This window comes from Chiroxiphia lanceolata, chromosome 2 (assembly GCF_009829145.1).
Source record: "Chiroxiphia lanceolata isolate bChiLan1 chromosome 2, bChiLan1.pri, whole genome shotgun sequence".
Lineage (NCBI taxonomy): Eukaryota > Metazoa > Chordata > Aves > Passeriformes > Pipridae > Chiroxiphia > Chiroxiphia lanceolata.
This window is the reverse complement of record NC_045638.1, coordinates 39,758,010-39,770,489: the sequence shown is the minus strand read 5'-3', so window position 1 is coordinate 39,770,489 and position 12,480 is coordinate 39,758,010. Positions and strand designations below refer to the sequence as shown.

The following is a 12,480-nucleotide window of genomic DNA, read 5'->3' as shown; positions in this document are numbered from 1 at the left end:
GCCTCACCCAGGCTGAGTAGAGGGGAAGGACCCTCTGCCTTGTCCTGATGACAATACTTTGTCTAATGCAGCCCGAGATACCACTAGTCCTCTTTGCTGCAAGGGCAATGGTGGCTCATGTTCAACTTGGTGTCCACCAGGACTCCCAGGTCCTTTACTGACAAGCTGCTTTCCAGTTGGGTGCCCTCCAGCATGTACTTTGCCCTGGTTTATTCTTCTCCAGGTGCAAGACTGCATTTTTCCTTGTTGAACTTCATGAGGCTTCTGCAAGCCCATTTCTCCAGCCTGTCGAGGTCCCTCTGGAAGGCAGCACAACCCTCTGGTTTATCAGCCACTCCTTCCAGTTTGGTGTCATCAGCAAACATGCTGGGGGTGCCCTCTGCTCCATGGTCCAGCTCATTAATGAAGATGCTGAACAGGATTGGACCCAGCACTGACTCCTGGGGTACACAACTAGTTACTGGCCTCCAACTAGAATCTGTGCTGCTGATTATCACCCTCTGGGCCTGGCTATGCAGACAGTTTTCAGTCCACTTCATTGTCTTCTCACTTAGCCCATATTTTATCAGCCTCTCCATAAGAATCATACAGGAGACAGTGCTGAAATCTCAGAAAGCTCTCCCAAAGATCAGACACATAAATGGATATGAGTTTGTAGACTTTTCAAGGGGACAACTCTTTGGAAGCTGTGTGGAAAGATGCTATTATATTAATCCTTTAAATAGGTATGTTTGTTTGTAAATCTGCTACTATAAATACTTCACAGAATACATGTTAGTATTCGAAGGGTCATGAACAACTTCAGATCATGCTCACTGAACTTCTAAAATCTAACCTCTCAGTGAGTTTTGCCAACATACTTTGTTTTCCCCATACTTTCTTACAAGGAAAGCTGGAAATTTACTAGATTTCTGGGATTATTATCAAATGTCTTACCTCTCTTTTGTCATCAACCATGTTCCATATAATTTGAAAATGCCTAAGATCATTATAACTTAGAAGCTGGTCTTCTTCGGTTGAGTAAAACAATGAGAAATTCTCCACAATGATAGCTGAAAACCACAAGAACAAAATACACCACAAAGAAAGCCTGTAGTTACATTCTAACTGGTTAACATCTAATTCTGTTGTGCCAACTTCATACTAAAAAATGCCTATATGTTCAGACAAGGATTTTGAATGCACAATATACCATTATGCCACATCAATATTCACCATGCTCACTTTTCAAAAACTGTATTTTAAATGCTGGTGAGATCCTAACCTAACATTCTAATATCAATTAAGTGAATTCCAATGATGTTAAAAAAATATTAACTGAAGAAAGAAAAGCTCAGAAAACAGTATTTCATAGGGAAACTGTACTCTACAAATATAACAGAAGTCTTTGTTCAAAAAGCTTACATTTCCAAACTTCCTGAGTTTTAGCGTACACCATGCCAAAGAAGTATCAAAAACATTATACTCATACAAGATAACATTGAACGTACAGGGTAGCCTCATACCTGAATAGCACAACAGACTCACATATAGCACACTATATGTCAAGATGGACCTTACCTTTTTGTTATTAATGCATATTTTCACTTACCAACAAGCAAATTTAGCATGATGTATGCAATGATGACATAGAAAGAACAGAAATACATAAGAGCACCAGCATAATTTCCACAGTCTGTTTTCCAGTAGGTGCTGTTATCTGGTGTGCAAAATGGAGGCTGAACCTTTAAAACAAAAGAAAATAAAGTAAAATATTAATAAAAAGAGATTCTTAATTTCTCTGCAAACAATACAATAATTAAGACTACTATTTCTTTAAAGCTTCCCAAATAGGGAATAATACCGTGGGTATTATTGTGGGCAGGTTTTTTTTCTTCCTTTAGTAGTCAAAAACCAGAAAACAGAGAGACGTATGACAAAAAAGGCCTAGGCATGGATCTCAGTCCACATGCAGGGCACATTGTGCATTATGCCACTGTACAGAAACAACCTGGTGCTCTGAAACATGGTGCTTTTCAGAAATCTTTCTTCTTGATTATTAATTTTAAAAAGGAAAGACATATGATTTTCTTTGCAATGGAAAGCACAAATATTTACTTATAATGATTCAAGGATTAATTCTGAGGTCATCAAGACTATCATTATCATGGACTGAACCTAAGTGCAGGCATTAAAGAAAAAGTTAATCTGAAAAGACACCTTGCCCCAGTCAAAGAAGAGATAAGAGTGAAAAAGTAAGTTATTGCACTTCTGATTCTGAAACATTTTCATTTGAAAATGGAATTGTTTCATTTTCGTTTTTAAACCATCTAATAGCCTAGCTCCATGAAATACTACACTGTGAGTATGGGATTGGAGCTGCAATGTGTGTGTCATGTTCTGAGGTTTAGTGAACATTATATCTCTTGAAGAGACAAAGGCAAGCACAATATTCCTTCTACAAAGCTAAGATAGTGATAGCAGTTTGAGATGGAAGGATGTATCTAATTTCTTGTCTACTTTATCTCTGGCAGCATTGTAATTACCATGCAGTCATGCATAATTTTGTTCCAGTCTTCTCCAGTAACTATTCTGAAGAGTACAGTAATAGCCTTGCCAGCTGATGAAAAATTTGCATGTCTGTTTTAAAGAAAAAGAGAGAGAGAGATTGTTTCACTTCCCAGAAATAAAACATTGGCAAGAAAAAATGTTTCCAGTTTCTACTGTTCTACTATTTTAAACTAAAAATAGTTATGGTATCATTTGAATGAGCTCATTGAATTATTTATTTCATGACTTAAGATATAACAACTGAACTCTAGCTCAGACACGTGTCTGAGTATTTTAGTGCATTTCATTTAGAGCTAAAGGAAACTCAAGGCCAGATCCTATTTCCTGAATCCATTTTCTTCTATAAGCTTGATGATGACTGGGAAATCTCCAGTTAACAGCCAGTTCAAAGAACTGTCTCCTCTCTGTATCAGCCTGGTATATGGATCCTGTTCTTGGGTGATGCCAATAAGATGTAGTAGGTACACCGTGTTTCAGCAGCTTGCGGGTTAGTGCAGTGCTGCTTTGAAGCATATTCCAGCTGGCATAATGAAGAACAGCTCTCAGTCTGCTCTGGGTTGGATCAGGTGTCATTTGGGCCAATGCACAAGAACTGGAAAGATGGCTCAGTATCAGAATAGGATGTCTCCTATCAGAAATTCTGTTTAGAACTCTTCAGCTAGACCTGGAGAATTGTCTGTTTTTTACTGTGGATAAACTTCTCTCTAGCAGAGTGTGATTTCTTCAGGCTTCTTAAAGAATATCCCCACAAGGTAGGAAGTACACACTGTACCTGTTAATGTTCTCTCCATATTTCACTGTACCAAATAAAACCACTCCAGCAAAGGCATAACAAAGAAGCAGCAAGAACATTCCCACTATGATGAAGAAACTCTTGTACATGCTGACAACCACAGTAAGGAGTAACATTTTTAGTGTCACCTGGAAGGACAGAGAAAAAACCATCTATGATGCCATTCAGGAAAGCAAAGAAAAAAGAAAATACAGTTCTTGCACTTGCCATTTGACAACAAATTCTTTACACACATACATTAATGGATGAGCCCAGTAAAAAGGTATGTTATAAATCTGATTTGAAGTGTGTGTCATTTTTACTTGTTGTAGACATCAGCATATCTTCATCATTTACAAGGTCAAGATGTTGCTCCTCAAAAAGTATATATAAGATAATACAGCTTAGGATAATACAATGAAAATATAGCGTAAGCTTAACTATAATATTCTAGAATCAGTATACTCCTGAAGTATCAGAATTAGCATGGCATGAACAGTGGTGCAGTAAACTACTCTGAGCTTATCTGAAAGTGATTCTAACTGTTAGACAGAAACTACAGATACTGCAGCCTACTTAAAGGAATGAGTTGATGTATAGAGAAGGGGATTTCCTTAAGATTAGTGCAGCTTAATTAAACTATTAATTTCTCACGCAAGTTTGTGAAAGACCAGGGAGACTTTCTAGTATCCTTCCAGTACCTAAAGGAGGCCAACAAAAGAGCTGGAGAGGGACTTTTTGCAAGGGCATGTAGAGACAGGACAAAGGCAAATGGCTTTAAACTGAAAGAGGGAAGGTTTAGATTAGATGTTACGAAAAAAATTATTTACTGTGAGAGTGGTGAGGCACTGGAACAAGCTGCCCTAAAAATTTGTGGATGCCCCATCCCTGGAAGTGTTCAAGGCCAGGTTGGATGGGACTTTGAGTAATCTGGTCTAGTGGAAGGTGTCCCTGCCCATCACAGGGGGCTTGGAACTAGCTGATATTTAAGGTCCCTTCCAACCCAAACCATTCTGTGAGTCTATGATTCTGCAAAGTTGGCCAAAGAGTTTAAGATGAGAGCATAATTTTGGAAATTACACAGGCCGCAGGCCTAGATTATAGCTATTACTTTCTCATGCATGTATATTGTACATTTTACTCTTGATAAAGTTATTGCCCTCGATTGTTCTGACACCCTTAACTGCTTTGGATGTGATGGAAAATTCCCTTTAATGAGACTGAGGGAGTCAGTTTTCTTTATAATCAAGCCAAATTCATGCTAACCTTTAGTCATCACATTGCAACAGAACAGGTAAATTAGTGAAACTGATACAGCTCCTAACATGAAAGCACAAATGACTAGGTTAAAACCTTGAAAAAAACTTTAGAATCAATCTGAAACCTTTGAAGGCAATCACTTGGTCTGGATGCATAGGAGAAGTAAGGATTTTTCATTTGACTTCCAAGGCTCTTCAGGCTCTGTGTAGTTTGATTGAAAGAAAACTTTTTCCCTCTACTGAACAAATCCTTTGATTTACTGTTCTTAACCCCAGCAACCTAGTACAGCAGTCTTTTCATCACATTTACTTTAATATGTCAGACTTCATAGAAGATATTTGGATAGCGTAAGAAGTTCCACAGCAAGGGAATGCAGTGTCACCACTTGTTAAATAAATGTGTTTGTTCTCTGCCTATGCTTGTTCTGCCTGTCTACTCTCAATTACACCAGAGAAAATCCAAACACAAAAGAAATGTAAACTTGAGAAGTGACGTGCTTTATAACCATGCAAGTGTTTCCAGAAGAACATCTTGGCCCAATATTGTTTTAAAATTGAACGTAACTCCTTTACCATGATAAGACACACACTGTAGAGACAAAAGACAGACCTACACTCTGGAGGAAGAAATTTCTGTAAAAGAGCACTATCATAATAAGATGAATGCATCAACCACTACTACTGTAGTCTTGCAGCAAAAATAAATAAATAGCATGCACATCACACTGCACTGAAATGACAAGGGCTGAAAGTAGCGCAGTGTATGTTCAGAATTGCAGAAAGCATTTTTAAAACTGTGGTATTGCAGTGGCACTTTGTTTTCTGAAAAAAATGCAACTTTTCCAGTAAGATAATAGAGCACTATTATACAATATGCCTAAAATCCTGACATTTTAAAGACAGCATGTAAAGTTGGAGACTGCTGCTTGAAGTCTCCTTTTTTTTTTTTCTTTGCCTACAGAATGGAGCCTTATAGATTTTGCTTTAGAGATGCATAGCATCTAGTCCTTTAACCTATACCTGAGCACTTCAATAGCTGTAGTTCCTAATTAATACTTACATGCTTTCCACAAATTGAGAAAAACCTGAAGACAATTACACATGCCCCCATCATGTATGTGTACGCGTTCTGGAACACAAACACAGAAGACTTAATACATTGTGCCCCAAGGATTTCTTGGAAAGATCATGACAATTGATCTTTTAATAACATAGGGTGATCCCCATATAAAATAAGAGAAATCATAAACTAGTAGCAACGATATTAAAAAACCCAAACCCAGCCTCTCCACACATCAAACCAAAAAACCTTCAATCCTCTATTAATTATGCCCATCAGGTCCAGTCTACTTGTCTAGGTAGCCGCTGGATTACAGAAACTCCTCAGGCCTTCCAAGCTACTTAGCAGGAGGGGGTGAACTGTGAATGTCAGGGCAAAATGTCTAGTCACACAAGACAGATTTTCTTTCAAACAGAGCTTGGGGCAGACAAGAGAGAATTCCACAGCCATTAGAGGGTTGTGACTTTGACAACTTGTGATCGATGACAAGTATCAACCATCCCTTCTCCTTCCCTTGTAAATAAAAGAACCAGGAGTGTATTTAAATTTAAAAAACTGGTGTGGGATGGAGGGAGAGCTGATTTCCTCCCCTCTCCTCCATGTCTTCTTGGATTAATCATCCCCCCTTAACCAAAACCAGTGGTACAGAATCACTGGTGGGTTTGGGACAGTCTGTATTGTTCAGCAATTTTGAACCAATGCTTTCTTCCAGTCCTTTGCTCCCATTTGCATTCTGTGCATTGCCTCTTTCTTCCTTCTTTGCTCATGAAACTGTTGTTGGCAAGAGCTCTCAGTCTCTTCAGTCTCCTTCCTTTTCTCAGTCACATTACTCCTAAAGACTTGTTTTCTACCACATTTACCGACTCTTAACTCATATCAGTAAGACAACCTTTGCACTACACCATTGTCCAAGACAATGATTCCTTCTTAGCATCAAGCTTAATGTTCTTCAGCTGTATTTCAGTCTTATTAAACTCCCGAGGGTTTATCTCAATGTATAGCAGCAATCCTACTGCTGGTACTTAATAGATGAAATCACTTTAATCACTGCAACTTCATTCTGTAAATCTTACCAATAAGGCAAAGTGAAGTATCACCCATATAACTCCAAGAGATGTCACCAAGAGATCATACCGATTTCTTCTGCTTTGCCAGAAGCCAGAAGGTGACATGGCAATAATCTTCATCGTGACCTAAGGATAAAAGAAATTAAAACTTGTAATGAAGAAATGGTTATTTCTTGCCATAAGATTCCTCTTCCATTCTCTAAAATGTTTGATTGAGTTCATCAAACAATCAAGGACGGGTTTCACATCAGCTAAATGTTCCTATGTGGACTAACCAAATAATCCAAGGTTCCCTTAGGTGAAGGAAAACTGATGGACGACTGCAGATGACCAAGACCAGTGGATGAGCAGCATCTCTCTGTCTCCATCAACTATTGAAGACAGGAGTGCAGCTGACCACCTCAGACAGAATGCTTAATGTATAGACTGCCAAGGTGAATGTGGGCTTAAGATTTCTTAAAGTTAACAAGCCATGAAGTTATAACATGATTATGTCAATAACATGTAGTTAATAAAGAACTAAAAAAAACATTACTAAAAGAAGTAGTAGTATCCTAGATAGCTATCTGTCTGTAAGCAGGCTAAAATCACAAAAGCACATTTGAACTCAGGAACATACTTGTGTTCTGTGGCACTTACATTTCAAATTAATTAAGAAGTTTTCCCATATTACAAATATTTCTTGCTTTAAGGAATATTCTGTACTCAGCAGCATCTGTACTCAGAAGCATGTAAGAGAAGAAAGCTAAGAACAGCAAAGGCAGTACATTTTACGATGTACCTGGTAAAAGACAGCTGCCAAAGTGCTTGACATTTCCAGTATAGATAATAGGAATGTTGACAGGAAGCTCAAGAATAGATACTAATAAGAAGTAGATACAACAGCTAACAGATACTGATGTAAGGTGATGTATGTAGAGGGAACACCAGAGAGCTTCTCATACACAATTTGTATAAAACCTCAAATCAAGTTAAGAGCTACTAAATAAAGACCATAAATGTCAGGCATTCATTACATTATTTTTTCCATTCCACCTTGCAACCCTGCAATTTAATATTTTTGAAACCTAAACCATATATAATGTTGAGGTAAAAGGCTGACTTTCCCTGTAGTTTTTTGCCTTATAATGTTTTCTGAAGCCTGACTACAGAATGAGCAATATGGTCTCTAAATTTTTAATTGTGATTTGAGGTATCTGAAAACATCTTGCCTCCTTCTACCCAGTTAGCTAGGTGCCCTAGAGAATTGGAGATAGATGCATGGGGCTGGAAGGGATGACAGAAGACCTGTAAATATCCCTACCTTTCTGCAGTGGCTAGTGGAGGTAACTGAATCTCACCCTTCATCTTCCTTGATCACAGTTACAGCTTAAACACCTACCTCGAATATAGAATTTAAGCACCTAAACTCAGGTACCTACAATCTTGAACTGAATACCACACCATGCAAATAAAAACCCCCACATCTCCCTTTTTCTGGCATCATCAGTGTGGTAACAAAAGTGAGATCTTCAAATTCTTCCTGTTCTTCTATAGCACATGTACTGATGTGAGCAGTAGAGGTTTAAGATTGAATCAGGAGTCATTAGATTGGGCATAGGGCTGTTAGCTGTGCAGAAAGCTTTGGACTTCCTCATGGATCATGCCTGCTAGTGTACATAGCAGATTCTGTAACAAGACTATGATGCCTTAGGGAAGATCCTGGGCAGGAAGCTGCTTTGTCTCCATAAATTGTGTGCACTCACAGTGTGATAGCTTGCCTGTTGAGACAACCAACAGATTTTTTTTGGCTCTGAGAAAGTTCCTTTGAAATTCTACAAGTGTGTTTGTTTCCCCTGACAGTATAAGAGAAAAAAGTAATTCCAAAGACACAGTAACTACGTAAATTAAAACCTGTCTGCATATGACACAAAAATTTTCTGTGTTACTCAGTCTCTCTAGAGATACTGATTTCTCCTGGGTAGGGAAAAAAAAAATCAACAACGTGGCCATACTCTAGCTACAGCTAGTGTATACAAGCTATTCACTTCATTGTTTATTCATCACTGCTGGCAAAACCTATCAATGGAACATAGGAACTGTCATATTGGATTAGAGCAATGGGAAACATGGTCTACTATCCTGTTTCTGATAGTGGTCAGTATCAGCTATGCAGAATGGACTGACAAGAAAAGTAGTCAACCACAAACTTATAAAGAATTGTGTACTAACCTAACCACAGAGGAAGCATCTTCTTTAGCATCATAAATGCGTGCTTTGTTACACTATGGATATCCTTACACATTAAAAAATACATGCATTTCAAAATGTGGCTAAATCATTAGATTCCAATCTTATGCAAATAGGCTAAAGACATCTTGCACAGTTGTTTGTAATAACAATATTCTCATAGAAAGAACTGCTACCGCACAGGAGCCAGATCTGTGCCCCAAAAGACAGATAATATGGACATAACTTATTAAAGTATTAAAATGAAGTATGATACTTAAACCAAACGAAAACAAAACTGAGAGAGGTTTGATGATGCCACAGACACAGAGTAGTGGGGATTAATGCACCAGGCAAAATAGAACCGGATCAAGCAAAACTTCCATGAGACAACACAGACCCTGTGTTATACAGAGGGAATTTAATCTGAGATGTTCTGCAAGAAAAGAGTTCACTCGGTTCACCAAAACACACTTTTAAAGGTTCAGACTTGAATATATATATAAGGACACAAAGCTCAAGGTTGTAGAGAAATATGACTATGATACATTAAAAGTTTCTTCTTAAAATACATGTTTAAAGACAAGTGACATGGAGAACCCTGAATGAACATGTTCAGAAATAAATACCATAGTGAAGAATGAGACAGATTTCCTAAAGACAAAATGAAATATGTACATAACGAGGCTTAATCTCAAGAAGTCTCAAAATATATTACTTTACCTCGAGGACAAAAATGAAGGTGAAAACAACGGACATTGTTGCTAAAGGTACAGTCACTGGATCTGCAGCATCCCACTGAAATGCAAACAAAATCCATTCATAGAAGAGTAGCTGTTAAACAGAATAAATGCCTCCTCATTGCCCTAACTTTTCTTGACGGTTTTGTTAATGAATAGATTTCACTTTAAAATATGCTCAGATAGGAATGGCATCTTGGTATACTCTTCTCTTGTAGATTTATAGAAATTAAAAATAGTGGATCAGACCACAAAAAGGCACAAATTGACTCAGCTCTAAAAGTTACAATTAATCTACAGTGATCTGCCCCATTTGAGATTGTTGTATCTAGAAATCATGTTTCCTTACATTCATCACAGTAATGGCTCAATTGATGGCTAAATGGTGTTAGGAAACGTGCAACACATGCTGTACTACTATAAAGAAACACTTAAAAAAATCACAATTACCTTAACTGATAACAACACAGACTGCGCCAGAACAAGTACAGCAATAGTTCTCTTAAAGAATGGATGCTGAGTTATGTCATACATCTTAGCTCTAAAACCATCATTATCTGAAAAAAAAAAAAAAAGAGTTCGAGGAGGAGAGTTAAAAAACACAATGGCATTTTCCCCCTACTTCTGAACATCAAAATATATTTCTAATTTTCTGCTACAATTTTCCATATCAAATAGGGCTTCTGAACATCTAATTTCAAATACTGAACACCAGTGTTGCATGAAGGTTTTGGTACTTTTAGTGTAAGTGCATCATTCAACTGCTGTCAGGTTAATACATTCCATTCATATCACTACAGTCAACTGCAAACATTTTTCATTTAGAAATTCATTTTATCATTAAGGCTTATCCTAAAGCCATCCAAGCAGAACCTTTTTTGGGTTGATTTTAATAGCTTATGGAGAGATCTGTAGTTGGAGCCTGTTTTGACATTAACTTATGCACAACCTCCTAGTGGCCTCACGATTACAGTTTTAATTTGAATTGCAGATTCCTGGGGAATTACGAACACTAGGGTTTAACATGTATAAAATCAAAATATCTTTGATACCCGGACGAGGTGGGAGATGAAGAGGTTGTGCTATCTTCAGTCTGCTTTTCAGATCTTCCCATCGTCTCTGATCTACAGTCAGTAAAGCTGTCCCCTTAATAAACAAAGAGGAGCGTATAAAGCTTTTGTCATTTAACAGCTAGAACATTCAGCACTGTAACATGAAAACAACATTCTCTTTGGTGCCTGAAACAAAGTTACATATGCAACTTTCCTTAAATAACACACTGTTTGGGTAAAGGAGTCTGAAGTATCAGCTGTTACTCAAGAGGATTTCTGGATGCATTAGCTGTGTGTTTCCGGAACTCAACTCAGCAGGCACAGTTGTTCTTTGTAGCAGTAGCCCAGTGTGGGCAATGAAACACTGCAGGAGGTCTTCTATTTGACCGAACATCATTTGCCAGGAAGCACTATTTTAAAGACTGGTCGATTTTGTCTGGACTTTGCAGTAGAAAATCCTGTGGCTCGTCAGTGCCGCTACAGTTTCTCAGGGAACAAGCCCTCCAGGAGACCACTGCTGCTCTCTACAGCTCTTCTGCTTGGGGTGTAATTGAAATAAAATAATAGTATGCTATGAATCTACAAGAGCTCTCCAGGGAGGAAGGACAAAGAGAGTTGGAGACACACCCTTAGGGTGGGGTGCTGGCAGCTGGTATGTGTGTAAATGTTCTCATAACATAGGAAGAAACAAGCAAACTCCAAACAGAATTCAATGTTATCTAAAATGACCTTCAAAGCAAAGTGAGTTCCTTGTAACTTCAGAGAACTGTAAAATCTCATGGAAGGATTCTAGAGTTACAAAAACAAGGGAGACCTTTTCAAGGTAAGTGTCAAAAGGCTGCTCTCCCCGTTAGAAAGGAGCTGCACTGAGCTGGGTGAGGGCTGAGGTGATCTTTGGGGCTCACCTGGGAATTGGCTTGTTTAGATGCTTGAACTGAGGCTGGCAGTGCAACTGATAAGGTCAGGATTCCTCCCTCTTAGTGGACATAATCTCTTTATGGAACTGTGTCCCCAGACAGCACCCTGGGAAGAGGTGCCTTCCAACACAATCCAGAAAAAGTGATAGATGTAAGGATGCTGACTACGATTTGTCAGGGCCAAATCGTACCATTTAGAAATGCTTAAATTAAAAGGAACTCATTAACCCCAATGAGCATGTCCGGTTTATATTCTTGGAGACCCTCCACTGCAAACAAGACAAAAGGTGGTAAAAAAGAGTGGACTCCTGTAAAATCTAAAAATAATGGTGCCAAGTTGCTTTGCTGCTCAGAAACTGCCAGTTCCACAAGTGGGATCATTATAAGGGGACCACAGAGCAGAGCCCTGCGAGTAGCACTACTGCTGGAGGAGCTGTGTTTGCATTTGGACTTCATCACAAAGTGGCAGCTAATATTTGAGTATTGACACATTTGAGGGAAAAGTAATACTGCACAGCTGAACAAGAAGAGGCAGAAGCATCTATAAAAATCCAATGGAATTCCCTGTCAAAATGTAGTGAATAAGAAAATAAATGAATAACACATTGCTCCTTGTTCTCTAGAACAGATACATTTTTACAGGAATGACCACACTTTATCTCACCAAAATTACACTGTAGTTATGAAAATATAAAATACCTTCAGAATAGCAGAAGTTTTAGGCCATTTATTTGGCTCACAAAGTGCTTGACTCAATTGCATGATGCCTTGCTTGCCCATGCTACATGCACAGTAGTGTGCTGCTCAGCTCCCTTCTAGAAGGAGTCAAAGGGTCTTCCTGAAGGACAAACTCCA

General features: G+C 38.4%; 1 protein-coding gene across 5 annotated transcripts in view; it reads right to left on the bottom strand.

Annotated features, from left to right (window-relative positions):
- Positions 1–12,480, bottom strand: part of NALCN (sodium leak channel, non-selective) — a 221,913-nt gene that overhangs the window by 9,331 nt on the left and 200,102 nt on the right. For all 5 annotated transcript variants that reach the window (XM_032678968.1, XM_032678967.1, XM_032678969.1 and 2 more), the window contains 9 exons: positions 10,709–10,802; positions 10,107–10,213; positions 9,640–9,714; positions 6,715–6,834; positions 5,642–5,710; positions 3,323–3,471; positions 2,526–2,619; positions 1,592–1,724; positions 937–1,052 (listed from right to left, as the gene is read on the bottom strand). In XM_032678968.1, coding sequence (XP_032534859.1) covers positions 937–1,052; positions 1,592–1,724; positions 2,526–2,619; positions 3,323–3,471; positions 5,642–5,710; positions 6,715–6,834; positions 9,640–9,714; positions 10,107–10,213; positions 10,709–10,802 — 957 coding nt within the window. The remainder of the gene's footprint in view (positions 1–936; positions 1,053–1,591; positions 1,725–2,525; positions 2,620–3,322; positions 3,472–5,641; positions 5,711–6,714; positions 6,835–9,639; positions 9,715–10,106; positions 10,214–10,708; positions 10,803–12,480) is intronic.